At 39.4% G+C, this 26,262-nt stretch overlaps 1 protein-coding gene across 4 annotated transcripts in view; it reads right to left on the minus strand.

The window, feature by feature from the left end:
• VWA8 (von Willebrand factor A domain containing 8) overlaps nt 1-26,262 on the minus strand; it is a 401,096-nt gene that overhangs the window by 114,932 nt on the left and 259,902 nt on the right. For all 4 annotated transcript variants that reach the window (XM_027557142.1, XM_027557141.1, XM_027557144.1 and 1 more), the window contains exons 36-37: nt 23,308-23,389; nt 9,149-9,350 (exon numbers count right to left, since the gene is read on the minus strand). In XM_027557142.1, the coding sequence (XP_027412943.1) occupies nt 9,149-9,350; nt 23,308-23,389 (284 nt within the window). The remainder of the gene's footprint in view (nt 1-9,148; nt 9,351-23,307; nt 23,390-26,262) is intronic.

The following is a 26,262-nucleotide window of genomic DNA, read 5'->3' on the forward strand; positions in this document are numbered from 1 at the left end:
ATTTTCTGTTTCTGGAATTTGTATTAGTCTGATAAGATCTATCATCTCTCTTCTATTTTCAATTTCTTCATCATTTGTGAGAGTTCTCTAATGTCCAATCCTTTTGTTGAATTTATTTCTGCTGCTGCTGCTAAGTCGCTTCAGTCGTGTCCGACTCTGCATGACCCCATAGACGGCAGCCCACCAGGCTCCCCTGTCCCTGGAATTCTCCAGGCAAGAACACTGGAATGGGTTGCCATTTCCTTCTCCAATGCGTGAAAGTGAAGTCACTCAGTCGTGTCTGACTCTTAGCGACCCCATGGACTGCAGCTCACCAGGCTCCTCCATCCAGGATTTCCTAGGCAAGAGTACTGGAGTGGGGTGCCATCGCCTTCTCCTACCACTTTTAATTTCCAAGAACTCTTTCTTATTCTTTGAAGATTACCATCTTAAAATAGCATCAAGTTTTTATTTTATTTTGTCTTATCTCTGAGAATATAAATTTTCACTTTGTGAAATGTTTTTCTGCTTTCTGTATAAGCTTTATTTCTCTGTTCATTTGTTTTGACTTCCATCTTTTATACAAGAGGCTATCCATTAATAGTTAAGAATCAGGTATTAAAAAGTGAATTGAATTTTTTTTTGCATAAAATCAGGGCTTGCCAACAAGTGGGTCTTCTTGTAAGGTTAGCAGGGAGAAATTTCCAAAGGTCAGCATCAGAAAGGCTTTTCTCTAGAGTCATAGATGTAGAAAGAAAACAAAAGTCTACAAATAATAAATGCTGGAGAGGGTGTGGAGAAAAGGGAACCCTCTTACACTGTTGGTGGGAATGCAAACTAGTACAGCCACTATGGAGAACAGTGTGGAGATTCCTTAAAAAACTGGAAATAGAACTGCCTTATGATCCAGCAACCCCACTGCTGGGCATACACACTGAGGAAACCAGAAGGGAAAGAGACACGTGTACCCCAATGTTCATCGCAGCACTGTTTATAATAGCCAAGACATGGAAGCAACCTAGATGTCCATCAGCAGATGAATGGATAAGAAAGCTGTGGTACATATACACAATGGAGTATTACTCAGCCATTAAAAAGAATACATTTGAATCAGTTCTAATGAGGTGGATGAAACTGGAGCCTATTATACAGAGTGAAGTAAGCCAGAAGGAAAAACATAAATACAGTATACTAACGCATATATATGGAATTTAGAAAGATGGTAACAGTAACCCGGTGTACGAGACAGCAAAAGAGACACTGATGTATAGAACAGTCTTATGGACTCTGTGGGAGAGGGAGAGGGTGGGAAGATTTGGGAGAATGGCAATGAAACATGTAAAATATCATGTAGGAAACGAGTTGCCAGTCCAGGTTCGATGCACAATGCTGGATGTTTGGGGCTGGTGCACTGGGACAGCCCAGAGGGATGGTATGGGGAGGGAGGAGGGAGGAGGGTTCGGGATGGGGGACACATGTATACCTGTGGCGGATTCATTTTGATATTTGGCAAAACTAATACAATTATGTAAAGTTTAAAAATAAAATAAAATTAGAAAAAAAAAAAAAGAAAACAAACTTATGGTTATAGGGGGAAAGGGAATTGGATAAATTAGAGGAGATTGGGACTGACATATACAGATTGCTATACATAAAACATATAACTAATACGGACCTATTGTATAGCACAGAGAGCTCTACTCAATACTCGTAATGGCCTACATGGGAAAAGAATCTAAAAGAGTGAATATATATATAACTGATTCGGTTTGCTGCAGACCTGAAACTAACACAGCATTGTAAATCAACTATATTCCAATAAAACATTTTTTCTAAAAAAAAACTATCCTCAATAGGAGACAAATTTGCCTTTTGAATAAGGCTAAACACTAAAGAGGAGAGTGAAAAAGTTGGCTTAAAGCTCAACATTCAGAAAACGAAGATCATGGCATCTGGTTCCATCACTTCATGGCAAATAGATGGGGAAACAGTGGAAACAGTGTCAGACTTTATTTTTGTGGGCTCCAAAATCACTGCAGATGGTGACTACAGCCATGAAATTAAGACGCTTACTCCTTGGAAGACAGTTATGACCAACCTAGATAGTATATTCAAAAGCAGAGATATTACTTTGCCAACAAAGGTCTGTCTAGTCAAGGCTATGGTTTTTCCAGTGGTCATGTATGGATGTGAGAGTTGGACTGTGAAGAAAGATGAGTGCTGAAGAATTGCTGCTTTTGAACTGTGGTGTTAGAGAAAAAAGAGTCCCTTGGACTGCAAGGAGATCCAACCAGTCCATTCTAAAGGAGATCAGTCCCCGGTGTTCAATGGAAGGACTTATGCTAAAGCTGAAACCCTCACGTGAAGAGTTGACTCATTGGAAAAGACTCTGATGCTGGGAGGGATTAGGGGCAGGAGGAGAAGGGGACAACAGAGGATGAGATGGCTGGATGGCATCACCGACTTGATGGACGTGAGTCTGGGTGAACTCCGGGAGTTGGTGATGGACAGGGAGGCCTGGCGTGCTGCGATTCATGGGGTCGCAAAGAGTCGGACACGACTGAGTGACTGGACTGAAACACTAGTTGTCCTAATACTGGTTTCCTGCTTTTCTTGCAGCTGACAAGTTTAGGCAGGCCATTTTTTTTCTATTTCCTTTTTGGGCCTGACAAAACTTTTCCTAAACAGGATTATAAACAAAGCCCACTTTTAACACTAAGATTGATGATGAATTAGGTAATTCATTGGGTCATGATATAATATTAGGTGTCTGGGTAACACGGCTTCCTTTAAATTTGGCTTTGTTTCCAGAGAAGCATTAAAGAATTCTGTAGACCAGTAATACTGATATTCTAAGTTTCTAATTTTTATTTGTTTACTGAGTACTTTGTATCAAGTATAAATTGCATTTCATTCTTACAACAACTTTGCAAGGTACAATGGTACTGTCTTTATATTATGGCTGGAAAGTGGGGATTAGAAAGGATAAGTAATTTGCCGAAGATCACTTAAAAAGTGGTACATGGATTTGAACCTGGGTTTGACCATTTAAAATTTTAGGCTCTTAAATAATAGGCTATACCACTTATGAATAAAATGACAATTTTCTATATAAGAGCAAGGTTTTATTTCTAGTCATTGTGATGTGTTGATTACACATAACTAAATATATAAAATGAGCTCAGAACCACAAAAATTCTAAGTCATTGACCATCAACATATTCATTGCATTTGATACCTCAACTTTTAACTGATATATTACAGAACTGATTTCCTTTCCTTATATTTTAAATGAACATTACTAAGATCACTTCTTTGCTGCTGTTGTTTAGTCACTGAGTCATGTCTGACTCTTTTGCAACCCCCTGGACTATAGCCCACCAGGCTCCTCTGTCCATGGAATTTCCCAGGCAAGAATACTGGAATGGCTTGTGATTTCCTTCTGCAGAGGATCTTCATGACCCAAGGACTGAACCTGAGTCTCTTGTATTAGCAGATGGATTCTTTACCATCGAGTCACCTGGGAAGACCAAATTACTTCCATTCTTGCTGATTATATTCTCAGACAGTACGCACTGGAAATATAGCGCCATATAAAATAAGGATCTTAAATTAAAGTGGTTATGAGAGAAAGGAGTTGAAATATTTCTGTGATTTGAAAAGCAATTTCCTTAGGTTAAGCCTTTTCTAAAATATAAAAGCTAAATAATGTTTCTACTTTTAATATTACTTTAAAACTCTAATATTGATGATTTTCATAATTTATAGAGTTATCTTTTTTGTTGGATATGCATAGAAATTTAATGAAAATTCATGGACTCTCTAAACTCATAAGCTTGTTGATTTGCTTGTCTTGGGAAGCTGACTGCCGATTTAATTTTAGCTCCATTTAGCAGTTACTGACAACTTTATGATCCAATGGAAGCACTACTGGAGGAATGTAAAAATCAACTGGCAAGTTCCTTCTGAAAGTTTATAAGAAAGGAGCCCCTTATGTACGAACCCATGAGTATCATCCCATTTGAGTATAGGCTTCTTTCCAACTCTTTGCTCTAACTGAATTCCCGGTTCAAGAAGACCATTGCCAGTTTGCAGCTGGGACAGGTGCAGGCTTCAACACTTTCAGAGGTGACTTGACTCTATCTTATCTGTTTCCTCAGTAGTACCTCTTCCCCTTTTCTTTTGCCTTTCTCTCTTAGCTGCCTTTCCATTGTCTTATTTCTGAAGGACCTTGTGGTTAGGTAGCTGTCATAATTCTCCTTGGGGAGTTAGTTAAAAGCTTGATTAAGCCAGGGGCATACTGGAGCCAAACTGTACTTGTTTGCAAGAGATGCTTGCTAAATAGTCATGGATTTTGTGAGCAGATGGTTAACCATTGGTAGCTTTAAATCAGTCTTGGAGGAGTATTTACTCCCTGAAAACTGACAAAACAATAAACTGCGCTCCCCTCCCCCTATCGCCCAGAGAGCTGGCCTATCAGCCCTCTCCTGGGTACTACTCTCCCCAGAGGGCCTTGCATTTTCTAAGGTGAGCGGAAATTCTGTTCAAAGTCTAGATTCAAAATGAATTTCTATGGCTGGGATTTCTCTAACAACAATAAACAAAGGAAATATCTTTAGAGGCCTTGCCCAACTGTTACCACATAGTCAATGAGTTAGACCATCTTGATGAAAACAAGTTCTACTGATCCATGACTAGGAGATACGGTGAGGAATTATTTTAAAAAAATTTAAGAAGTATTGCTTTTCTGGGCCAAGGAAGATTCCCAAAGATACGTGTATGTATAACAGTCCTATAAAATGTGTATCATTCTATAACAGTGAGCCATTGAATCAGACTATTTTCAGAATTAGTGACCAAAGTCAAGGGTGGACGATGCTGCTTAAAAACAACAAAGAATTGCAAACTTCCACAGAAGAGCTGGAGGTAATGTAGCTTGCAGAGTGAAAAACTAAACTTGCTAATAGAGTACCTGTTAAATAATCTTGTGGTTTCCAAAACCGGAAGTGGGCCTTAACATTCTTACCAAAATCCTAAAAAATCATAACTGTTGGACTTTTAGTTAAAGCAAAACCCAGGCCTAGTTACAGAAAATGACATTTACTCATACTCTAAGCATATCTTCTTTAAAAGGTTAGAGGTGCTTAATATTAACTAGTTATCCTTCCTATATATTTTTGTCTGTGCCACTATTTTCAAATAATCACTGTATCTATCGTGTGCCACACACTCTCTTAAGCATAAGGATCAATATGTTCCATCCCACACTGTTTCAAAGAGTCTATCAATTTTTAAAGTATATACTTAAGGAAGTATTATTCAAAGGCCTCAAAGATATTCTACTAGTAAGAATGAAGGATTCGTTTCTGATTAGTTTATTGTGCTTGCTTGTGTTTGCACGCTCAGTGTGTGATCCTCTGTCCATGGGATGTCCCAGGCAAGAATACTGGAGTGGGTTGCCATTTCCTTCTCCAGGGGATCTTCCTGACCCGGGGATCGAACCTGTGTCGCCTGGCGGTAAAGGTGGAATCTTTACCACTGTGCCACTTGGGATAGTTCATTGTAACTAGACAATAACATTTGAAAGTTGTAATCTTTTAGCCTTCCTGCTCCCACAAGAATAGTCACCAGGAGCTTTTTTTTAGAGAAGATTATTTGCTTTCTGAGGAAAACTGTGGTATAGTTTTAATAGCCTTCTTGGAAGGATCTGAATGTAACTAAATAAAAATATGGAAACTATGCTTTATAGAGAACACTTTATAACCCAGTCCGAGAACTTTTGCACATAACTAACCTGCGCTTCTGAAAACAGGGTCTAAAAGTAGTGAGTATGGGTCCTTAGTAGCGGCTCTCGAGCTACAGTCGTGGGGACACTTGGAGTTTGCTGTTTCAGTTGTTTACTCTAATACAAACACACCATACTATCAAAGCGCGTAAAATTAGTGAACACACGGTGTATTCAGCTCAAAAAATACTTCCTTTCAAGCTATACTCACAAGAAAACTATCAATGAAGGCATTAAACAAAAACTGAAACTCAAAGCAACAATGACTTTAAAGCTAATACCTCAAGAAGGCTGAAATGTATCAAAGTCATAAAGGGTAGGAATAAAGTATGCAATGGACAGAGTTGATCTAAAAGATAAACAGTTCTTTTGACACCAGGAAAAGGAATCAGGGAAAGATGGGGGTCAATAAGTGGTGAATGGCCTGGCAGGTTGTCTGCCTGACCTTCACTGTTGACCTAACGGAGCATCTTATGACCAATGAGAACTATCTAAAACAGGTATGTACAAACCTCCCCTACCAGCAGATCTGCAGCTTCTTCAAACCCCTAGAGTGTAAACCAGGCCTTTTAATTTCTGTGATGGAAAGTAAGTCCATTTGGCCACTAGATGGAGATCAGGTTACTCTGCTGTTGACAGGCAAGCTGCTGGCAGTCAGTAAATGAGAAGCATGTTACTTAGAACCTAATTCTCTTTTCTCAGTACTTCTATGGAAGGTATTTTCCAAGCACGCAGATCAGGAGCAGATCTGTGTCCAATAAAGGGTCCATAATGAGCAACAGGCGGTGCTAGTGGTAAAGAACCCGCCTGCCAATGCAGAAGACATAAGAGATGCAGGTTCCATCCCCTGAGTCAGGAAGATCCCCTGGAGGAGGGCAGGGCAACCCGCTCCAGTGTTCTTGCCTGGAGAATCCCATGGACAGATGATCCTCGCAGGCTAGAGTCCATGGGGTCGCAAAGAGACACGACTGAGGCAACTTAGCATGCAGCACAATGAGCAAGAGGCTGAAGGATCTATTAAGAAGGTAGCTGTAAAAGACACATTTTTGCTAAAGTATATATTTTCAGTATCAACAAAATGTATCACGGAATATCGGGAGATGGAAAAACACTGGATAACATCTACTCTCATTTTCCAAATGGAACTATCATTCCATTCTAAATTATGTAACTTTATTACTGAATAAACCTTATTTCTATGATAGCTGAACTTTAAACTGGAGACATAATGTTACACATTTCCCAGAAAATGTATAGTCTGTAGAAGGATCAGATACTGCCCTACATACTATAGCAGAGTATTTTGATTATTTTTGAGATATTATATGCTATACTTCTGTGCATTTCTAACTTAGGAACTATACATGAAATTGCTCAGTCGTGTCTGACTCTTTGCAATCCCATGGACTGTAGCCTACCAGGCTCCTCTGTCTGAGTAATTTTCCAGGCAAGAGTACTAGAGTGGGTTGCCATTTCCTTCTCCAGGGGATCTTCCCGACCCAGGGATTGAACCCAGGTCTCTCCTGCATTGCAGGCAGATGCTTTACCATTTGAGCCACCAGGGAAGCCCAGAAACTATATATATGCACTCAATAAATAGTCAGTTACATAAAGACCAACAAAAAATTGAGAGAGTTACAGCTTCAGTTTCGTGTACATGGGTATGAGGAGAAACAAGCATGTTATCTATCATGTACCAATCATCATGCTAGAGCTGGGAACACAAAGGTGCACAGCAGCTTCAGGAAGTCACCGGGAAGAGGAGAGCTACAAGGTTAAAGCACACACAGGGGTTAACTTTTGTAGTGGTGAAGACTAGTTATCCAAATCATGAGTGATACTCCTTTTAAAAATTCTGTTGTGAAGGAAACTTAATTTAGGCCACAAACCTTAGCCATGGGGAAACCATGACCTTTGATCTCTGCAACACATGAGAAATTGAAATATAACCTAAGACATTCAAACACAATAGGGCTTCCCTAGTGGCTCAGCCGGTAAAGAATCTGCCTGCAATGCGGGAGACCTGGGTTCGATCCCTGAGTTTGGAAGATCCACTGGAGAAGGGAAAAGCTACCCGCTCCAATATTCTGGCCTGGAGAATTCCATGGACTGTGTAGTCCATGGGCTTGCAAAGAGTCAGACCCAACTGAGTGACTTTTACTTTTCATCAATTGCTGTAATGAAAAAAGGACCTTAATTCAGACAAAGAAGAAACTAATTTTTAGAATAATAACATAAGCAGAACCATAGTTAATTAATTTTCTAATAACTGTTATGAATAGCAACCAACATCCAGTCTGTTACTGTGATAGATCCATTGCACTTAATGACATGTTTATTTTAGAGTAATGCATTTGTTTCAGCTTAATTGAATTAATATAGTCATACCCTTTCAAAAGACTTTGAGGTTGCTGGCCTGTATTTGTTTATGATTTTCAAAATGCTCCTATAAGCTAAAAAGATGTGTTACTCATTCATGCATACACAATATATGTATGTTTCTTCTCTAAGGGAAGTGATAAAAATAACCACATAAAATAGCAATTAATAATCAGATGTCAAAGTCTCTTATCTTGTTATCGTCTGTATCACTAACTGGTTCTTTACAGAGCAACACAGTTGGCAGGAACCTACCTTTCTTTTTGCTGGATAAGAATGAAATATAAACAAAGGAGTTTTAAAATAAATAAATTACAGATAAAACAAATCCTTTCATAATACGGTTTAGTATTTATGGGCACACAGCCTTCCACACTGTTCACATTAGTTGCAGACAGCAATCAGATTAGGTAGTGACTGAGTTACTTCTGCAGGGGTGGAGTTTTCTCCCTCTTTGGTGACCTGTTCCCATATTTCCTTCTAGTGCAGGTTTGGGTCTACTTATTACGACTGCTAAACTTCCATTCTCTGGAAATAAGAGAGATGGTAAAAACACACCTCTATGGGATGCATAATTCTGCTTATCTTCTCCAGTCTAAAGGTTCTGGCCTTACAATAATGCGCTGCGTTTAGATGCTCGGGGTTTCTGTTTCCTTGGTAGCATGGGGGGATGCTGACGACGTGGCAGAACTGAGAACGGATACAAAGGTGGAGCTGGAAACTGATTAAAGCTTAAGGTTAAAAAATAAAAGTTGATGATTACATCTGCATGTTATGAGGTGAGGAACCTATATATTTAAGCGCTGACAGACAGAAAAGGCACATTTTTACTTTTTCACTATGTCAAATGATAGACTTGTCTTTTCCTGAGTCCCCACATTATTTTAGCTGTTTTAGCAAACTACATTTGAGTCTCTGGGCCAGAAGCTTCTATGACCGTGGCATCTGCAAATAATTGATAACTTAACGTGCCCCCTCAAGAGGTAAGGTCAATTCAAGCAGTACCTGCATGTGTCTGTCACCTTCTCCAATCATGTTTCTCCATTCCATGAGTGACCGCTGCAGGTGCTCAAGGCCGGTTTCCCAAAGCCGGACACGGCCTCCCATATCAACAGTGACAACGCCACCTCTGCCCCACTCGGCCAGCAGTGCGTCTGTGTCCGAGATAGTAGACAGCCATGTGGTATATGGTGAGAGAGAGTCTGACCTGAAAAAGAATCACGGCGTTCAACCGATTGAAGCCCAGGGAATGATGCTAGTTCAGCTCAACTTACGTTCAACTTGCTGTAAAGAATTCTCATAGTTAAGCAACAAGAACCTGCTGTACAGCATAAGGAACTACACTCAATGTCTTATAATAACCTATAATGGAAAAGGATCTGAAAGAGAATATATATATGTATAACATATACATACATGTATATACATATGAGTGAATTTGCTGTACAATTGAAACTAATATAACATTGTAAATTAACCATACTTCAATAAGAAATATAATGTTTAAAAACACATTAAAAGCACATTAAAAACTAAGGGACCAACAGATTCATCTGGAAGGAAAAAATATATAGTTATTTACTGGTTATTTACATATTCGTTTTAAAATTTTTATTTTCTTCTCGCTCTGCGTGGGCCTCCTCTGTTTGCACAAGGGGGCCACTCTCCAGTCGAGGTCTCTGTTTGCACAAGGGGGCCACTCTCCAGTCGAGGTCCGCGGGCTTCTCACTGCGGTGCTTCTCTGGTTGTGGAGCACAGGCTCTTGAGTGTGTGAGCTTAGCTGCCCCTCGGCATGTGGGATCCTCCCGGACTGGGGACAGAACCTGTGTCCCCCGCACTGGCAGGCGGATTCTCAACCAGTGGGCTATCAGGGAAGCCCGATTTACGTGTCTTGCATTTGTAGATCCTGGATGACATTTGCATTCACTGTCAGGAAGAAAGGAACTCTAAACCAACTCATACCTCAGTCTCCTGCAGAGCTGATTCACTTCCCAGGGGTCTAAGGTCTATGCTGAAACTCAAGTCTTGTTTATGTGTTTAACTGCATTTATTTGACATTTTGCCTTTTCTAAGGTAGATTGTTATATGGATTTATAATAAAGAATTTATATATTTCTTATATGTTTCATGCATATACATGTTTCTAATATATACAGTCAATTCAAGGGACGCAACTTTTGCCTGTAAGAGTCAACTGCACACTTCCTTTATCTGAGTATGGCTCTCACTATACAAAAGAAATACAGATTAGAAATTCTAATGACCACTGTTGGCTTTCTAAATATATCTGGTATTTTCTCTATAAAATAAATGGTCTAAAGAGATGGTCTGATCTGATAATTAAAACAATAAAGTATCATGGTAGATTTGCAGAAACCACAAAACTACTACATATTAGGTAAATTTTTATACTGAAGAAATCAAGACTACTTTAATCTTTTTATCAGTCTGCCTCAGTGGATACTAAACACAGAGTGACAAAGCCAGCTACTCTGAGATATGGAAATCTTAGAAAGTGTTTATATAAAGAGAATAACAACAGTAGGATGGACCAAGGGTTTCAGAGCTATAGGGTTGGCCAAAAAGCTTGTTCAGGTTTTTCCATTACATCTTTTTTTTTTTTTCCAGCATTAAATGCAATTGTACTTTTATTTTTCTAAATTGATAACTGAAATATGTGCATTTGTTGCTTTAATTTGCATTTCCATGAATAATACCAAGCTTGAGAATCTTGACCTATGTTTATTCTTAGTTGTTTTAGTTTCTGCTTCTTTTTTAATATAAATTTATTTAATTGGAGGCTAATTACTTTACAATATTGTATTGGTTTTGCCATGCATTGACATGAATCCGCCCCGGGTATACATGTGTTCCCCATCCTGAACTCCCCTCCCACCTCCCTCCCCATCCCATCCCTATGGGTCATCCCAGTGCACCAGTCCTGAGTACCCTGTATCATGCATCGAACCTGGACTGGCGATCGTTTCACATACAATATTATACATGTTTCAATGCCATTCTCCCAAACCATCCCACCCTCGCCCTCTCCCACAGAGTCCAAAAGACTGTTCTATACATCAGTGTCTCTTTTGCTGTCTTGCATACAGGGTTATCGTTACCTTCTTTCTAAATTCCATATATATGCGTTAGTATACTGTGTTGGTGTTTTTCTTTCTGGCTTACTTCACTCTGTATGCTGCTGCTGCTGCTAAGTCGCTTCAGTCGTGTCCAACTCTGTGGGACCCCATAGATGGCAGTCCACCAGGCTCCCCTATCCCTGGGATTCTCCAGGCAAGAATACTACAGTGGGTTGCCATTTCCTTCTCCAATGCATGAAAGTGAGAAGTGAAAGTGAAGTCATTCAGTCGTGTCCGACTCTTAGCAACCCCATGGACTACAGCCTACCAGGCTCCTCCATCCATGGGATTTTCCAGGCAAGAGTACCGGAGTGGGGTGCCATCGCCTTCTCCATCACTCTGTATAATAGGCTCCAGTTTCATACAGCTTATTAGAACTGATTCAAATGTATTCTTTTTAATGGCTGAGTAATACTCCATTGTGTATATGTACCACAGCTTTCTTAGCCATTCATCTGCTGATGGACATCTAGATTGCTTCCATGTCCTGGCTACTGTAAACAGTGCTGTGATGAACACTGGGGTACATGTGTTTCTTTCAATTCTGGTTTCCTCAGTGTGTATGCCCAGCAGTGGAATTGCTAGGTCGAATGGCGGTTCTATTTCCAGTTTTTTAAGGAATCTCCACACTGTTCTCCATAGTGGCTGTACTAGTTTGCATTCCCACCAACAGTGTAAGAGGGTTCCCTTTTCTCCACACCCTCTCCAGCATTTATTATTTGTAGACTTTTGGATAGCAGCCATTCTGACCAGTGCGAGATGGTACCTCATTATGGTTTTGATTTGCATTTCTCTGATAATGAGTGATGTTGAGCATCTTTTCATGTGTTTGTTAGCCATCTGTATGTCTTCTTTGGAGAAATGTCTGTTTAGTTCTTTGGCCCACTTTTTGATAGGCTTGTTTATTTTTCTGGAATTGAGCTGCAGGAGTTGCTTATATATTGTTGAGATTCTTTGTCAGTTGCTTCATTTGCTATTATTTTCTCGCATTCTGAAGGCTGTCTTTTCACCTTGCTTATAGTTTCCACTACATCTTATAAAAAACTCAAATGAACTTTTTGGCCAACCCAATACTTTACAGTACTAGAAGGATTCAAGGCAACTTTTGATATAACAGAGGATTCATCTTATGGTGCTGTCTCAAAAAATACTTGCCTTAGGAAAAAAACTAGGTACAGATGGTGAAGTAAAAGCCCATTCAAGAATAATGAAATTTAATCACTTACGATGTGAGTAAATCTGCCACAAATGCTCAAGATGTATGATTCTATTGAGCCCGGCACCTACTGGTTCCACACTTAACTCTCTGGCACGAAACTTTAAATTTACCAGAGCAATCTCTTCAATATGTCAAAAAAATTGCTGAAGAAGTCATATTTACTACAGCTTGCACACTACATCTAGAATCTCTTCTGTACCTTAAAAAAAAAAAAAAAAGCACATTCCTCTTATCTATGATAACAAAGTCTTTAAGGAACACAGAGAATTACAGTAGAGCGAAGTCCAGATTTACATATACCTATATATTAGTGCTAAGTAGTATGGTCTTACAAATGCAACAAAAGTTTCAGGACTAACACTTAACTTGTACTGAGAGCAAAAGTGATATATTCCTTTTGGCTGTACAGTTACATATAGTTTTACTGTTTTCTATTATTTGAAGTTAGCCATCAAATGGAAAATTCCTGCTATCTAACAGAATACTAAATTTAAGCAAACCAGCAACAAAACTGAAACCCAGATGGGCTGTTCCCTTGGATTACACGTACACCAAAAATGGCAGCAGTTAATCTTGAGGGAAACTCAGGATATTCTGACAATGAACAGACTCCAAAACACGTGGCACTTGAAATAAGGCAAGTTCCAATAGAGATGTTCTGTAAATGTAAAATTTATACTGGGTTTCAGAGACTCAGGAGAAAAAAGGAAAGCAAAATATCATTAAAATTTTTATATCAAATACGTGTCAAAATAGTTTATAATGGTAATAAAATACTATTAACAGTAATTTCACCACTTTCTTTGTGCACTCTTTTACTTTGGCCACTAAGAACATAAAATCACATATATGCCTCACGTTCTGTTTCTATTGGACGGCACAGCACTAAATGAATGCAGCATGGTGACCAGCTGGCACTGGCTGCATTTATATATATAGCCGTTCTTCCAGGTATTATTTCTATGGCAGGTATAACATATGGTTCATACTGCAAGTTAACAGAGAAAAACACTAAAATATAAAGCTAAGGCTGGGGAAGAAATGAAGAGGAATACTGAAAAAATAATTATTGTGCTTTAGAAATGTAAAAAAAAAAGTTATTCTTTGATTTTGTTACTTGAACTGATAGTATATTTTAATGAACATGCAATGGAATAAGAAATTTCCCCACGTGACTAAAAGCCATTTATCATTAAATCGACACATTGAGATGCTCCAGAAAGACATTCTTGTACACGTTAGGACAAGTAAATAAATCTATTTCTTTGAAAAATGATTTCATTATTCACATTTCTTGAACCGGCTAAATAAAGGGTCCTAAGAGATGAAACAGTGTTTCTGACTTATTTTGTTCTTTTTTTTTTTTTTTTTAAATTTTATTTTATTTTTAAACTCCACATAATCGTATCAGTTCTGCCAAACATCAAAACGAATCCACCACAGGTATACATGTGTTCCCCATCCTGAACCCTCCTCCCTCCTCCCTCCCCATACCATCCCTCTGGGTCGTCCCAGTGCACTAGCCCCAAGCATCCAGTATCGTGCATCGAACCTGGACTGGCAACTCGTTTCTTACATGATATTTTACATGTTACAATGTCATTCTCCCAAATCTTCCCACCCTCTCCCTCTCCCACAGAGTCCATAAGACTGTTCTATACATCAGTGTCTCTTTTGCTGTCTCGTACACAGGGTTATTGTTACCATCTTTCTAAATTCCATATATATGCGTTAGAATACTGTATTTATGTTTTTCCTTCTGGCTTACTTCACTCTGTATAATAGGCTCCAGTTTCATCCACCTCATTAGAACTGATTCAAATGTATTCTTTTAATGGCTGAGTAATACTCCATTGTGTATATGTACCACAGCTTTCTTATCCATTCATCTGCTGATGGACATCTAGGTTGCTTCCATGTCCTGGTTATTATAAACAGTGCTGCGATGAACATTGGGGTACACGTGTCTCTTTCCCTTCTGGTTTCCTCAGTGTGTATGCCCAGCAGTGGGATTGCTGGATCATAAGGCAGTTCTATTTCCAGTTTTTTAAGGAATCTCCACACTGTTCTCCATAGTGGCTGTACTAGTTTGCATTCCCACCAACAGTGTAAGAGGGTTCCCTTTTCTCCACACCCTCTCCAGCATTTATTATTTGTAGACTTTTGGATCGCAGCCATTCTGACTGGTGTGAAATGGTACCTCATAGTGGTTTTGATTTGCATTTCTCTGATAATGAGTGATGTTGAGCATCTTTTCATGTGTTTGTTAGCCATCTGTATGTCTTTTTTGGAGAAATGTCTATTTAGTTCTTTGGCCCATTTTTTGATTGGGTCGTTTATTTTTCTGGAGTTGAGCTGTAGGAGTTGCTTGTATATTTTTGAGATTAGTTGTTTGTCGGTTGCTTCATTTGCTATTATTTTCTCCCATTCTGAAGGCTGTCTTTTCACCTTGCTAATAGTTTCCTTTGATGTGCAGAAGCTTTTAAGTTTAATTAGGTCCCATTTGTTTATTTTTGTTTTTATTTCCAATATTCTGGGCGGTGGGTCATAGAGGATCCTGCTGTGATGTATGTCGGAGAGTGTTTTGCCTATGTTCTCCTCTAGGAGTTTTATAGTTTCTGGTCTTACGTTTAGATCTTTAATCCATTTTGAGTTTATTTTTGTGTATGGTGTTAGAAAGTGGTCCAGTTTCATTCTTTTACAAGTGGTTGACCAGATTTCCCAGCACCACTTGTTAAAGAGATTGTCTTTAATCCATTGTATATTCTTGCCTCCTTTGTCGAAGATAAGGTGTCCATATGTGCGTGGATTTATCTCTGGGCTTTCTATTTTATTCCATTGATCAATATTTCTGTCTTTGTGCCAGTACCATACTGTCTTGATAACTGTGGCTTTGTAGTAGAGCCTGAAGTCAGGTAGGTTGATTCCTCCAGTTCCATTCTTCTTTCTCAAGATCGCTTTGGCTATTCGAGGTTTTTTGTATTTCCATACAAATTGTGAAATTATTTGTTCTAGCTCTGTGAAGAATACTGTTGGTAGCTTGATAGGGATTGCGTTGAATCTATAAATTGCTTTGGGTAGTATACTCATTTTCACTATATTGATTCTTCCAATCCATGAACATGGTATATTTCTCCATCTATTAGTGTCCTCTTTGATTTCTTTCACCAGTGTTTTATAGTTTTCTATATATAGGTCTTTAGTTTCTTTAGGTAGATATATTCCTAAGTATTTTATTCTTTCTGTTGCAATGGTGAATGGAATTGTTTCCTTAATTTCTCTTTCTGTTTTCTCATTATTAGTGTATAGGAATGCAAGGGATTTCTGTGTGTTGATTTTATATCCTGCAACTTTACTGTAGTCATTGATTATTTCTAGTAATTTTCTGGTGGACTCTTTAGGGTTTTCTATGTAGAGGATCATGTCATCTGCAAATAGTGAGAGTTTTACTTCTTCTTTTCCAATTTGGATTCCTTTTATTTCTTTTTCTGCTCTGATTGCTGTGGCCAAAACTTCCAAAACTATGTTGAATAGTAATGGTGAAAGTGGGCACCCTTGTCTTGTTCCTGACTTTAGAGGAAATGCTTTCAATTTTTCACCATTGAGGATAATGTTTGCAGTGGGTTTGTCATATATAGCTTTTATTATGTTGAGGTATGTTCCTTCTATTCCTGCTTTCTGGAGAGTTTTTATCATAAATGGATGTTGAATTTTGTCAAAGGCTTTCTCTGCATCTATTGAGATAATCATATGGTTTTTATTTTTCAATTTGTTAATGTGGTGTATTACATTGATTTGCGGATATTGAAGAATCCTTGCATCCCTGGGATAAAGCCCACTTGATCATGGTGTATGATCTTTTAATGTGTTGTTGGATTCTGATTGCTAGAATTTTGTTAAGGATTTTTGCATCTATGTTCATCAGTGATATTGGCCTGTAGTTTTCTTTTTTTGTGGGATCTTTGTCAGGTTTTGGTATTAGGGTGATGGTGGCCTCATAGAATGAGTTTGGAAGTTTACCTTCCTCTGCAATTTTCTGGAAGAGTTTGAGCAGGATAGGTGTTAGCTCTTCTCTAAATTTTTGGTAGAATTCGGCTGTGAAGCCGTCTGGACCGGGGCTTTTGTTTGCTGGAAGATTTTTGATTACAGTTTCAATTTCCATGCTTGTGATGGGTCTGTTAAGATTTTCTATTTCTTCCTGGTCCAGTTTTGGAAAGTTGTACTTTTCTAAGAATTTGTCCATTTCTTCCACGTTGTCCATTTTATTGGCATATAATTGTTGATAGTACTCTCTTATGATCCTTTGTATTTCTGTGTTGTCTGTTGTGATCTCTCCATTTTCGTTTCTAATTTTGTTGATTTGATTTTTCTCCCTTTGTTTCTTGATGAGTCTGGCTAATGGTTTGTCAATTTTATTTATCCTTTCAAAGAACTAGCTTTTGGTTTTGTTGATTTTTGCTATGGTCTCTTTTGTTTCTTTTGCATTTATTTCTGCTCTAATTTTTAAGATTTCTTTCCTTCTACTAACCCTGGGGTTCTTCATTTCTTCCTTTTCTAGTTGCTTTAGGTGTAGAGTTAGGTTATTTATTTGACTTTTTTCTTGTTTCTTGAGGTGTGCCTGTATTGCTATGAACTTTCCCCTTAGGACTGCTTTTACTGTGTCCCACAGGTTTTGGGTTGTTGTGTTTTCATTTTCATTCGTTTCTATGCAAATTTTGATTTCTTTTTTGATTTCTTCTGTGATTTGTTGGTTATTCAGCAGCGTGTTGTTCAGCCTCCATATGTTGGAATTTTTAATAGTTTTTCTCCTGTAATTGAGATCTAATCTTACTGCATTGTGGTCAGAAAAAATGCTTGGAATGATTTCTATTTTTTTGAATTTACCAAGGCTAGCTTTATGGCCCAGGATGTGATCTATCCTGGAGAAGGTTCCATGTGCGCTTGAGAAAAAGGTGAAATTCATTGTTTTGGGATGAAATGACCTATAGATATCAATTAGGTCTAACTGGTCTATTGTATCGTTTAAAGTTTGTGTTTCCTTGTTAATTTTCTGTTTAGTTGATCTATCCATAGGTGTAAGTGGGGTATTAAAGTCTCCCACTATTATTGTGTTATTGTTAATTTCTCCTTTCATACTTGTTAGCATTTGTCTTACGTACTGTGGTGCTCCCGTGTTGGGTGCATATATATTTATAATTGTTATATCTTCTTCTTGGATTGATCCTTTGATCATTATGTAGTGACCTTCTTTGTCTCTTTTCACAGCCTTTGTTTTAAAGTCTATTTTATCTGATATGAGTATTGCTACTCCTGCTTTCTTTTGGTCCCTATTTGCATGGAAAATCTTTTTCCAGCCCTTCACTTTCAGTCTGTATGTGTCCCCTGTTTTGAGGTGGGTCTCTTGTAGACAACATATGTAGGGGTCTTGTTTTTGTATCCATTCAGCCAGTCTTTGTCTTTTGGTTGGGGCATTCAACCCATTTACGTTTAAGGTAATTACTGATAAGTATGTTCCCGTTGCCATTTACTTTATTGTTTTGGGTTCGAGTTTATACACCGTTTTTGTGTTTCCTGTCTAGAGAATATCCTTTAGTATTTGTTGGAGAGCTGGTTTGGTGGTGCAGAATTCTCTCAGCTTTTGCTTGTCTGAAAAGCTTTTGATTTCTCCTTCATACTTGAATGAGATCCTTGCTGGGTACAATAATCTGGGCTGTAGGTTATTTTCTTTCATCATTTTAAGTATGTCTTGCCATTCCCTCCTGGCTTGAAGAGTTTCTATTGAAAGATCAGCTGTTATCCTTATGGGAATTCCCTTGTGTGTTATTTGTTGTTTTTCCCTTGCTGCTTTTAATATTTGTTCTTTGTGTTTGATCTTTGTTAATTTGATTAATATGTGTCTTGGGGTGTTTCTCCTTGGGTTTATCCTGTTTGGTACTCTCTGGGTTTCTTGGACTTGGGTGATTATTTCCTTCCCCATTTTAGGGAAGTTTTCCACTATTATCTCCTCAAGTATTTTCTCATGGTCTTTCTTTTTGTCTTCTTCTTCTGGAACCCCTATGATTCGAATGTTGTAGCGTTTAATATTGTCCTGGAGGTCTCTGAGATTGTCCTCATTTCTTTTAATTCGTTTTTCTTTTATCCTTTCTGATTCATTTATTTCTACCATTCTATCTTCTAATTCACTAATCCTGTCTTCTGCCTCTGTTATTCTACTATTTGTTGCCTCCAGAGTGTTTTTAATTTCACTTATTGCATTATTCATTATATATTGACTCTTTTTTATTTCTTCTAGGTCCTTGTTAAACCTTTCTTGCATCTTCTCAATCCTTGTCTCCAGGCTATTTATCTGTGATTCCATTTTAGTTTCAAGATTTTGGATCAATTTCACTATCATTATTCGGAATTCTTTATCGGGTAGATTCCCTATCTCTTCCTCTTTTGTTTGGTTTGGTGGGCATTTATCCTGTTCCTTTATCTGCTGAGTATTCTTCTGTCTCTTCATCTTGTTTAAATTGCTGAGTTTGGGGTGTCCTTTCTGTATTCTGGCAGTTTGTGGAGTTCTCTTTATTGTGGTGTTTCCTCGCTGTGTGTGGGTTTGTACAGGTGGCTTGTCAAGGTTTCCTGGTTAGGGAAGCTTGTGTCGGTGTTCTGGTGGGTGGAGCTGTATTTCTTCTCTCTGGAGTGCAATGAAATGTCCAGTAATGAGTTATGAGATGTCTATAGTTTTGGGGTGACTTTGGGCAGCCTGTATCTTGAAGCTCAGGGCTGTGTTCCTTTGTTGCTGGAGAATTTGCTTGGTATGTCTTGCCCTGGAACTTATTGGCCCTTGTGTGGTGCTTGGTTTCAGTGTCGGTATGGAGGCATTTGATGAGCTCCTGTGAATGAATGTTCCTTGGAGTCAGGAGTTCCCTGGAGTCAGGGTTTGGACTTAAGTCTCCTGCTTCCGATTATCGGTCTTATTTTTACAGTAGTTTCAAAACTTCTCCTTCTATACAGCACCATTGATAAAACATCTACATTAAAGATGATAAGTTTCTCTACAGTGGGGGTCACTCAGAGAGGTTCACAGGGTTACATGGAGAAGAGAAGAGGGAGGAGGGAGTTAGAGGTGACCCAAATGAGATGAGGTGAATCAATAGTGGAGAGAGTGGGCTAGCCAGTAGTCACTTCCTTATGTGCACTCCACAACTGGACCACTCAGAGATGTTCACGGGGTTATACAGAGAAGAGAAGAAGGAGGAAAGTAACAGAGGTGGCCAGAAGGATAAAAGGGGGGAATGAAAAGGAGGGAGACAGATCCAGCCAGTAATCAGTTCCCTAAGTGTTCTCCACCGTCTGAAACACACAGAAATTCACAGAGTTGGGTAGAGTAGAGAGGGGTTAGGGAGGAGACACAGGCGACCTGGTGGAGAAAAAGGAGGGTCCAAAGGGAGAGAGAGCAGTCAAGCCAGTAATCTCACTCCCTAGTGAAAAATGGGTCCTGAAGATTGGGTCCTTAAAGGTACAAAATTGGTAACAAATACATAAAAGCAAAAATTAAAAATCTAGAGTAGAGTTTGGAATTTCAAAAATACGATGTTAAAGAAAAGAAGAAGGAAAAGAAAGAGAGAAAGAACGAACAAACGAAAACAAACAAGGTCGCGAAAATTATAAAGTACAGGTACAAAATTGATAACTAATACCAGAAAGCGAAAATTAAAAATCTAGAGTAGAGTTTGGAATTTCAAAAATACGATGTTAAAGAAAAGAAGAAGGAAAAGAAAGAGAGAAAAAACGAACAAACAAAAACAAACAAGGTCGCGAAAATTGTAAAGAAAGTACAGGTACAAAATTGATAACTAATACCAGAAAGCAAAAATTAAAAATCTAGAGAAGAGTTTGGAATTTCAAAAATATAATGTTAAAAAAAAAAAAGAAGAAGAAAAATAAAGAGAGAAAACAAACAAACAAATATGAACAATGTCACAAAAATTATAAAGAAAATACAGGTACAAAATTGATATCAAATACCAAAAAGCATAAATTAAAAATCTAGAGTAAAGTTTGGAATTTCAGATATACAATGTTATATAAAAGAAGAAGAGAAAGAAACAGAGAAGAAGAAAAAAAAAAAAAAAGTCACAGAAATTATATATAAAAAAAAAAACTATAGGTACAAAATTGATAACATATACCAAAAAGTGAAAATTAAAAATCTAGAGTAGAGTTTGGAATTTCAAAAATACAATGTTAAAGAAAAGAAGAAAAAAACAAAAACAAACAAAAAAACAAGGTCAAAAAATTATAAAATATATATATATGAAGTTTGCTGAAGAAGAAAAAAATAGGGTCTTTTTTTTTTTTTTGCAAAGTAATAGGTTATAAAAGTGAAAATTAAAGGAACAATAGAGGACTTAAAAATTTTTTTTTTAATTAAAAAAAAAAGAAAGAATGATCGTAAAAATAATAAAAATATATCTCGGACTTTTTTTTTTTTTTTGGGTGTTGTGGGTTCAGTTCATTTTTGGCTAGTTCCTTGGTCAGATTTATATTTCTCAAGATCTATAGGCCCCTTCCTATGTAGTCCGTAGTAACCACAGGGTTTTGATCTATTGCCTGTAGCTTCCAAGGCGTTTCCCTCTGTTATATCTTCTTCTGTTTGCTAGTCTCTTCAGTATCTGGTTTCCGCCCTGACTCAAAGGGCACGGTGGAGGACGCTTTTTTTTTTTTTTTTTTTTTTAGGCTTACTTGTTCAGTTGCGCTGTGGGGAGGGAGGGAGGGATGCTGCAAACAAATAACACTGGCGTGGGCTCGCAATGCCTCAGCCACCCTGGGTCTGCCCCTGCTCACGGCGCGTGTAGCCTCCCTGTCCACACTGCTCGGACTCTAGGTTGTTCCGCCGGGAACAATCCGAGGCTGGCCCTGGGCTGCATGCACCTCCCAGGTCCAAGCCGCTCAGGTTCAGGCACTCGGGTAGTCCTCAGAGGCGCAGACTCAGTTGGGCCTGCGTTTTGTGCTCTTCCCAGGTCCGAGCGCCAATTTGCTCTTCCCAGGCGAGCGCCAATGCTGCGACTTATCGCCTCCCCGCCACTCGGTTATCTGGATGTAAAACCGGCGCACCTTCTCAGGCAGATGTTGACCGTCCAGACCCCCAAGAAGTTTTAGTTAGCAAAGAAGCCTGCTTACAATTTTATAGATAATGTCTCTCTGGGGCTGCGATTGCCCCCTTCCGGCTCTGGCTGCCTGTCACCGGAGGGGGAAGGTCTGCAGCCGGCTATCTCTGTTCAGTCCTTTGTTCCGTGCGCGGGCCTGGCGGTCTTAGGTTAGGGCTGGCTTTTCGCGTGGTAGGTATCCCACAGTCTGGTTTGCTAGCCCAAATTATTTCGCTCAGATAGCGCTCAGGGTATTCAGGCCAGATTCTTACTCTCAGTGATGCAGCCCACGCCGCGCCTCCCTGCCCAGCCCCGGTTTGCTAATGGCGGATGCAGGCGTCTGCGCTGCTTCTCTGCTGGGGGAGTTACCGTAGGGCTCACAATCTGCGAGTTTTAAATTGTTTATTTATTTTTCCCCCTGTTATGTTGCCCTCTGTGCTTCCAAAGCTCGGCACAGATTCGGCAGTGAGAAGGTTTCCTGATGTTTGGAAACTTCTCTCTTTTTAAGATTCCCTTCCCGGGACGGAACTCCGTCCCTCCCTCTTTTGTCTCTTTTTTTTTGTTTTTAATATTTTTTCCTACCTCCTTTCGAAGAGTTGGGTTGCTTTTCTGGGTGCCTGATGTCCTCTGCCGGCATTCAGAAGTTGTTTTGTGGAATTTACTCGACGTTTAAATGCTCTTTTGATGAATTTGTGGGGGAGAAAGTGTTCTCCCCGTCCTACTCCTCCGCCATCTTGGCTCCTCCCTGACTTATTTTGTATTGTCATACTGAGCGATGTTCTTGGGAAGCACGGAAGGTGGCTGGGGACAGACACGTGTCGCTGCCCTTGCTCTGAGAGTGGACGGCTCCCCAGGCTCCTCTGCCCGGGACTCCAGTGAGGCTTTAACCACTGTGTTCTGAGGCCGTGGCTGTTTGTAAGGGAGAACATGTGAGGGGCATGTGACATCAATCCATACAGAAGCAGGTGCACACTGAGGTTGAGGAAAAGGGAGAGCAGGCGTGGATGCATCCAGAAAGGGATGGGCTGGAGGTGGGGACACAGGTGTTTTCAAGGAAGAGATGGTATATCATTGGTCCTCTTTTTATATATGCCCTGACTCTAACTAGTTTGAACGCTTTGCTTCCACTGCTGAACAGCAATAAACCACTGGCAATAAATCTATTCCAAATCTCTAGAATCCTTTGACTATTGTATGGCCTTCATGACTGTAGATACACAGTTATATCTATAAAAAAATATATTTAAAAAATGAGATTTAAATTCCTTTGACATATTGAATACATTTACCTCAGAAAATTAATGTATGAAGTCAATAAATATGAAAATTTTTTCAGTGATAAAAATGCTGTTTCAAAAAGTTTTATCATAAGGATAGATTAAAAAAAAAAAGAAATGAACACTTGAAGGCTGTTAAGACTTAAACCTAGGTAACATTTGAACATTTTTCCAATGTTCAAATAAAAATGGCAGAGCAGCAAGATAAAAACAAACTGTAACTATATATATATATATATATATATATATATATATATATATATGAAAGAAAGAAAAAGAGCCTGCTATTTAAGGAAGCAAAAAGCACACATTTATTCAGGGTACTTGGTAAGAATTCACTCTTTTTTTTTTTTTTTTTAATCTGACATAGAAGCTAAGAATGAAAATGAAAATGGATTACCTGGGAATTGGGATGTATCGAAGTCTCTTGGACTGGAGATCGGTAACTTCTATATACCCAGCTGTCTGTGGAGGGGTAACATCTGCAAAGAAGTCAAGACCCAAGCCGAGTGTTAAATTACTGCCTGATATAAAAACAGGACCCAAATAAAGCACAGATGCTGCTTAAAATGGACTGAAATTATCATTCGCCTAGAACAGAACTCTGGGACCCACTTCACAAGGTCCGGGGCTGACCAATTCCAGTCTTGAGGTTAGACGCTCAGTTATGCTTTTGTCAGGAAAACACAGAGACTGTCAGATGGATGTAAGTTACGCTGTGATTCTTTAGCGTCAGAGAATTATCTAAGTTCCTTTCATTTTCTTTGATATTAATAGCTTCCCGAGATGGGTCAGTGTTTTAGCACTTAAGAGTTTATCTGAAAATATTTCATCGCTGGAATTCTTTTTCCCTCCCAGAAACTTACAAGAGTGATGGTATAACACAGTGGAATCAGCACCTACTTGAAACTGGAGTGGCCTGGTAGACAATCCTGGCTTGAAATTTCCTAACTATGATTTACTATGGCCAAGTTAGTTCTCTGAGACCTGCTTTCATCATTTGCCAAATGAGGATAAGAAGAGCATCTGAGAATCATAAACATTATTTGCACACCATTAGTAGTTGCTCCACAGTGGCTGTTATTATTAGGAGCCCTCAAGACAGGAAAAGGCGAGGTGAGGACCGGGGCAGTGGGGCAGGACTCTAGGTCATGAAGAATGTGAAAAGGCGGGGAAGGAGAAGGTAATGTGATATGGGGGCCAGAGTCCCCAGCTCCAATTGTAGTTGTTTCCCCGAAAATTCTGGGAGTTTACTGACTTTCCCCCCAAATCCCCGAGTACCACCATCACCCTCATCATCACCAGTTGGCAGCACTGTGTCAGGAATCCTGCCTGTCTTTTTAGTTTTTCATTAATTGCATGCTATGCTGCTGTGCTCAGGTGCCCAGTCGTGTCTGACTCTCTGCGACCCCGTAGCCTGCCAGGCGCCTCTTCCATGGGATTTTCCAGGCAAGAATACTGGAGTGGGCTGCCATTTCCTACTCCAGGTGATGTTCCTGACCCAGGGATCGAACCCACATCGTGTGCATCTCCTGCTTTGGCAGGTGGATTCTTTACCGCTGCGCCACCTGGGAAGTCCTATTAATCAACTTTTTTTTTTTTTTTTGGCTGCACCACCCAGCACGTGGGATCCCAGTTTCTGACATTGGAAGCTCAGAATCTTAACCATTGGACCGCCAGGGAAGTTCCTGTTTGGGACTTATAGATAGCGTTTTTAATACTGACAACTACAAAGGCCTTGGATTCTTTTTGAGAGATGAGAAAGCGGAGACTTACAGAGGTGGTATAATAATGGACTTGGAGAGTGATAGAAAAAGCCTTCAAAATCGGGCCTTCCTTCTGGCTTTAAAATCTCTGCTCTGCCCACTACTCCACACAGCTTCTACCTGAGCTGATCATAGGGCAACGATTTTAAAATAGCCATATTTTTACAACATCTTGGCCTCCAATGTCTCTTAAAAAAAAAAAAAAACCCACAAACCTACAAAGAAACCATACTCTTAAAGATTTTTGTCTGTTTTCTATCTCCTATTACAATTTCTTTTTTTTTTTCATATTGTAACAAAGTTTTCTCTCTCTACTATGCAAGGTCAGCTATAAGTCCAGCCAACTTTAAAGGTACTTCAAAGATACTTGTTTATGTGTCTACCCTTTTTAAAAAAATTTTAATTTATTTATTTTTAATTGAAGAATAATTGCTTTATAATATTATGTTGGTTTCTGCCATACATCAGTATGAATCAGCCATAGATATACCTATGTCCTCTCCCTATTGAACCCCCCTCCCACCTCCCATTCCCACCCCACCTCCAGGTTGTCACAGAGCCCTGCATTTGGGCTCCCTGTGTCACGCAGCAAATGCTGGGTGACACTGGTCACCTATTTTACATATGGTAATGTACGTTTCAGGGCTACTCTCTCAATTCATCCCACCCTCTCCTTCCCCCACTGTGTCCACAAGTCTTCATGTTTTTGTCTGCATCTCCACTGCCGCTGCTGCTAAGTCACTTCAGTCGTGTCTGACTCTGTGCGACCCCATAGCCGGCAGCCCACCGGGCTCCCCCATCCCTGGGACTCTCCACTGCTGCCCGGCGAACAGGTTCATCAGTACCGTCTTTCTAGATTCCGTATGCATGTGCTAATACACAGTACTTTTCTCTTTCAGACTTACTTCACTCTGTATGACAAGCTTCAGGTTTCACCCACTTCATTAGAATGGACTCAAATGCATCCTTTTTTACAGCTGAGTCATACATATTCCACCGTATATATGTACCACACTTTCTTTACCCATTCATCTGTCAGTGGACATCTAGGTGGCTTCCATGTCCCAGCTACTGTAAGCAGTGCTAAGATGAGCACTGAGCTACATCTGTCTTTTTCAATTATGGTTTCCAGTGTTCTTGCCTGGAGAATCCCAGGGACGGTGGAGCCTGGTGGGCTGCCGTCTATGGGGTCGCACAGAGTCAGACACGACTAAAGCGACTTAGCAGCAGCAGCAGGGAATATGAACAAGAGTGGGATTGTTGGTCACATGGTACTTTTATTCCTAATTTTTTAAGGACTCTCCATACTGTTTTTCATAGTGGCTGAATCAATTTACATTCCCACCAAGAGTGCAATAGGGTTCTCTTCCCCATACCCTCTCCAGGATTTACTGTCTATAGAATTTTTTGATGGTGGCCATTCTGACCAGTGTGAGGTGATACCTCATTGTAGTTTTGATTTGAATTTCTCTAATAATGAGTGATGTTGAGCATCTTTTCATGCGTTTACTAGTCATCTGCATGTCTTCTCTGGAGAACTGTCTGTTTAGGCCTTATGCTCACTTTTTGATGGGGTTATTTTTCTTGTA

Source organism: Bos indicus x Bos taurus, chromosome 12 (assembly GCF_003369695.1).
Source record: "Bos indicus x Bos taurus breed Angus x Brahman F1 hybrid chromosome 12, Bos_hybrid_MaternalHap_v2.0, whole genome shotgun sequence".
Taxonomy (NCBI): Eukaryota; Metazoa; Chordata; class Mammalia; order Artiodactyla; family Bovidae; genus Bos; species Bos indicus x Bos taurus.